Source organism: Vigna angularis, chromosome 2 (assembly GCF_016808095.1).
Source record: "Vigna angularis cultivar LongXiaoDou No.4 chromosome 2, ASM1680809v1, whole genome shotgun sequence".
Taxonomy (NCBI): Eukaryota; Viridiplantae; Streptophyta; class Magnoliopsida; order Fabales; family Fabaceae; genus Vigna; species Vigna angularis.
This window is the reverse complement of record NC_068971.1, coordinates 19,481,583-19,486,164: the sequence shown is the minus strand read 5'-3', so window position 1 is coordinate 19,486,164 and position 4,582 is coordinate 19,481,583. Positions and strand designations below refer to the sequence as shown.

At 34.8% G+C, this 4,582-nt stretch overlaps 1 protein-coding gene across 1 annotated transcript; it reads left to right on the top strand.

Moving 5' to 3' along the window:
* Nucleotides 1-603: 603 nt before the first annotated feature.
* Nucleotides 604-1,609, top strand: LOC108328799 (cysteine-rich repeat secretory protein 55). The gene has a single exon (XM_017562690.2). The coding sequence runs from the start codon at nucleotides 618-620 to the stop codon at nucleotides 1,389-1,391; it is 774 nt and encodes a 257-aa protein (XP_017418179.1). The 5' UTR covers nucleotides 604-617; the 3' UTR covers nucleotides 1,392-1,609.
* The last annotated feature ends 2,973 nt before the right edge of the window (nucleotides 1,610-4,582 follow it).

The following is a 4,582-nucleotide window of genomic DNA, read 5'->3' as shown; positions in this document are numbered from 1 at the left end:
ATTGTTTCCTAGTCTTTCGAAAAAAAATCACATCAAATTAGTTTAGTTTGAGAAAATAAAAAATCGAAACTAAATCCTTAATAAACAAAACTATAATATTTATTTTTAGTTTCTATTACTCATATAAGTCTTTACGAAACACTTGCAAAAATATCTTGGAACATTGTTTAAAACTATTAGACGACTCTGTTAACAAATAATTAGCATAACAAGAACAGGTTTTTCAATATATTTTAAAGTTCTAATGAAAACCCCATTTCTAGAGTTAATCATTTTGATAAAAACAATAACAATATTAAATTATTACCACAATCTTTTTGAAGTGGTTATGTTGTCCAGTGGATTTTTCCAGATATTTTCATAGTAATTTTACTGAGAACATTCTATCCACTCAAACACATTATTGGCTTGATCGCATTTTATCACGAATATCTGCGATCACTTTCTCCGATCATAAGTCAACGAAGCATGAAAATGACTCCTGCATTCTCCACTAATCATGGTGCTCACAAGTCAGAAATGTCTGCTTGAAGGATTCAACTAAACGTTTCACTATGACCCACATTCGTTCTTCTTCATAAGAAGCACTAAGCTCAGCGAAAATGGTAAAATAAATTATGCATTTCTCACACAAACCCATGTTCTTATTGTTCCTATGCATTTGGGGTGCAAAAGCTGCTGACCCTTTAGGTGAATTCTGCAATAGAAACACCAACATCAGCAGTGGAGGAAAATTATCTGCCAATATTGATAAACTATTGGCTGAACTAGCCCTCAAAACTCCCTCCACTGGTTTTGTTGCTACCACTTATGGAAAAGACCAAGACAAAGTCTATGCATTGTCTCAGTGTAGGGGAGATGTAAGCACTGAAGATTGCTCCACTTGTATTCAAGATGCCACAAAGCAAATCCGCCAACGCTGTCCAAACCAAGCTGATGCAAGAATTTGGTATGACTATTGCTTTCTGAGGTTCAACAACAAGAGTTTCTTTGGTGAGGTTGATACATCTTTCGGTATATTCTATTTCAATGTTGAAAATGTAACTGACCCTGAAGCTTTCAATGAAGAGCTTGGGGCTCTGATGAATCATATTAGAGCACAAGCTGTGGTGCCTAAAGAGGAAGGGCTTGGGAAGGGAAAATCTGTGTTGTCTCCATTTGTGACACTCTATGCGTTGGTGCAATGCACGAGAGACTTGTCTGAAATATCCTGTGCTCAGTGTTTGGCTGTTGCAGTGAACAACTTCCCCAACTTTTGCAGCAATCGTAAAGGGTGTAGAGTGCTATACAGTTCTTGCTATGTTCGATATGAAATCTACCCTTTCTTCTTCCCACTTGATTCTAACAAAACAGGAACTTCTAATGCAGCAAGAGTCAACGTTTACACTTAAGTACCATTCTATTGTGCCAAAACTGTGTTCATCGTTGCTACTAAACCACCCTTGAACATGGAAGTTGCATTTGAAAAAACTTTGAAACTATAATATGTTGAAGCATAAGACGGTGTCTCAATCGTTGGCAATGATTGAATTCTGTAGTTATGTATGTCCAAAAGCTTTGTATGTGTTGTAAGTAGACATGTGACACATGTTGTCTATTGTTATGATTACATACATATGTCATAATAAATTTCTTTTTGAGAACTTTTATCATACTAAGGTAAAAAAACCTTTTTATAACTACTTTTTATATTGGTTGACTAATTATAAAAAAAATACACTATTATAAATATGAGAAGCTTTTCTATAACGATGAACCTAAAACTGGTATAGAAAATAGTATGGTACAAATATTTATATATTGATTCCACTTAAAAATGGTATAAAAAGTTTCTTTTCTATACTGGTTAGACCTAGAATCAATATAGAAAGTAACGCAGTGAAAAAACTGTTATATTGGAAAACACTTTCTATATCGGTTAGTCATTATAACCGATATAGAATGTCTGATATTCTTCCCCACCTTCCTTTCATGCTTCACTTTCTTTGTTCTTTGCACTTCTTCTCATTCGTTTCTTCTTGTTCCACCCCATTGTCATGTGCCTTGTTCTTTACTTTCGTTCACTGACTTGCTTTCATTCTTTGTCATTGTTGGTTGACATTGGTGGTTGAAGCTCTCACCGTAGTGGGTGGCCTAAGTTGTCTTTCGTGGTCGTAGGTTGCCATTGGTGGTTGAAGCTTTCGCCATGGTGGGTGGCCCAAGCTGTTATTCGTTGTTATTGAATGCCATTCATGGTTGAAGCTCTCACCGTGGTGGTTGGCTCAAGCTATCGTTAACCGTTGTTGGTTCCCATTGGTGGTTTATGCTCTAGTCGTGCGAGTGGGTCAAGTTGTCATTCGTCGTTGCTAGTTACCATTAGTGGTTGAAGCTCTCACCATGCTGGGTGGGTCAAGTTGTCGTTCGCCTCTGGTGGGTAAAGCTCTCAACGTGATGGACGGGTCAAGTTGTTGTTTGCTTCTGGTGGGTAAAGCTCTCGACGTGGTGGGCGAGTCAAGCTATCATTTGCTTCTGGTGGATAAAGCTCTTGACTTGGTGGGTGGGTCAAGTTGTTGTTCCCCTCTAGTGGGTAAAGCCCTCATCTAAAGTACCTAAAAAACCCTAGAAAGAGGGTTGAATAGCACTTTTATAAAAATTCGTTTGCAACCCTTCTAATATAGCACGTTGTCGAGTTTTGAATTTTTATAATAGATGCTTAGACCCATGACCTAATAAGTTATTATAAAAGATAATTGCTTTTAACTTGCTATTCAGAATGTACACTACAGAGTTTATAAGAACTTCCTTGTTAAAGAATGATCATTTAGTGCAGAAGGTTCTTGTATTAAGAAATAAAAATGTAGCTCCATGTTTTATAAGAAAAGCGTTTAGACAAGAGAAGAAATAATTGCACAAATATTTTTATATTGGTTCACTCCAACTAAGCTACGTTCAATCTCCTTTGCAGAGGCTTTCACTATAATCTTCAACAATATTGGAGTTGAAAATTTATATTTAATGCCCAAGTTTTTGCAAAATCATTGAAATAGTTCATTTTCAAATTCTCCTTCATGATCACTTTTGTTTGAAATAATCTTACCACCTTTCTCATTCTATATTCTGTTACAGAGTTTATAAAAAGCCTTAGAAGCATTTTGTTAAACTTAAATGATAATTTAGCATATTATTATAAAAGAATTGCCTTGTTTCCCTTACCAAGAGGGGGGGGGGGGTTGAATTGGTGATCAATAAAAACAATTTCTTTTAATATCTTTTCGCAAACTAGAATGATCTTTAATCTTTTCTTGAAAATCAAGCAATCAAGCGCATGTGATGAAAGTAAAAGAGATAGGGAAAGAAATACAAACAAAAGGATTTATACTGGTTCGGCCTCAATGCCTACATCCAGTTTCCTTCCAATCAACCTTAGATTGAAGGTTCTTTCACTATAATGATTTGAGTTTTACATCAAAGGTCTTACAGAGAACTCTCTCAAAATGTAAACACCTGTCCCACTCAACAATCAAGTATAGAAAGATAACACCTGCATAAAGAACCACACTTCTTCACTGTAGAACCCTTTGAGAACCCTTCTCAAAGTACCAAGAGCTCCTCACTCTTCTTCCTAGCTACATGCACAGGGAATACCACAATCCAAGATTACAAAAAACAAAGTTTGATCAGTCAAGAGTACACCTCAGTAGTGCAGTAGTTGATCAGCAATGAAAATCATAATCTGTTCTTCAAGAAACCTTCAAGATCATCAACTTCTTTGATTCTTGTTTCTTAGAGCGTCTCAGCACACCTGTATCTCTTTTCTCAAATCATAATATCATATATGAAAGTTTAGAAATGATCAAAAGTCTTAAGAGATGTGTCAATGTGTCAATTTATAGTTATGTCATATCAGACGCAAATCAATCGATTACATTAGAAATGTAATTGGTTACATTAGTAGGAGATGTAACAGAATTACAATTAACACAGCTCTAATTCAATGCACAATTAATGTAATTCACAGAGCATGGGTTCAACACCCATATTGCTCCCCCTATCAAGAATTACCAACATAACAATAAATACCATGGGACTTTTGAAACGAGACTCTATAAAGATTCACATCATACATACAACAAGCTATAGAGATTCACAACAACAACTAGACAAGCTGACTCCCGAAAGTCTCAAATTCTTTTCGACAACCACGATTTGATACCAAAATTTAACACCCTATTAGGATGCCACGTGTAGTTATAAAATCTCACCTTACAAGACGATTTTATGGGGTTCGGTTAGGTTTAGAGTCCAATTGTTAATAGTATTTTTAGGTTTGGTTTGTGTAATTATCGATGGATAAAGATAAATATAAATAATTTAACATTAAAATTACACATCAAGAAAAATCTAAAAAAATCCAAGCAATATGCTAAAATATTATTATAAATATACGAAAAACATTTTTTTTATGGATTTGGTTCAAATTTTGAATGAATATATTTGTTACAAACCATAGGAATTACATAACTACAATGAATTATTTGGAAAATTATAGAACTTTTGTTGGTACAAGTAAATGAAGTTCTTAAACAATCTAATTTCAAATTGT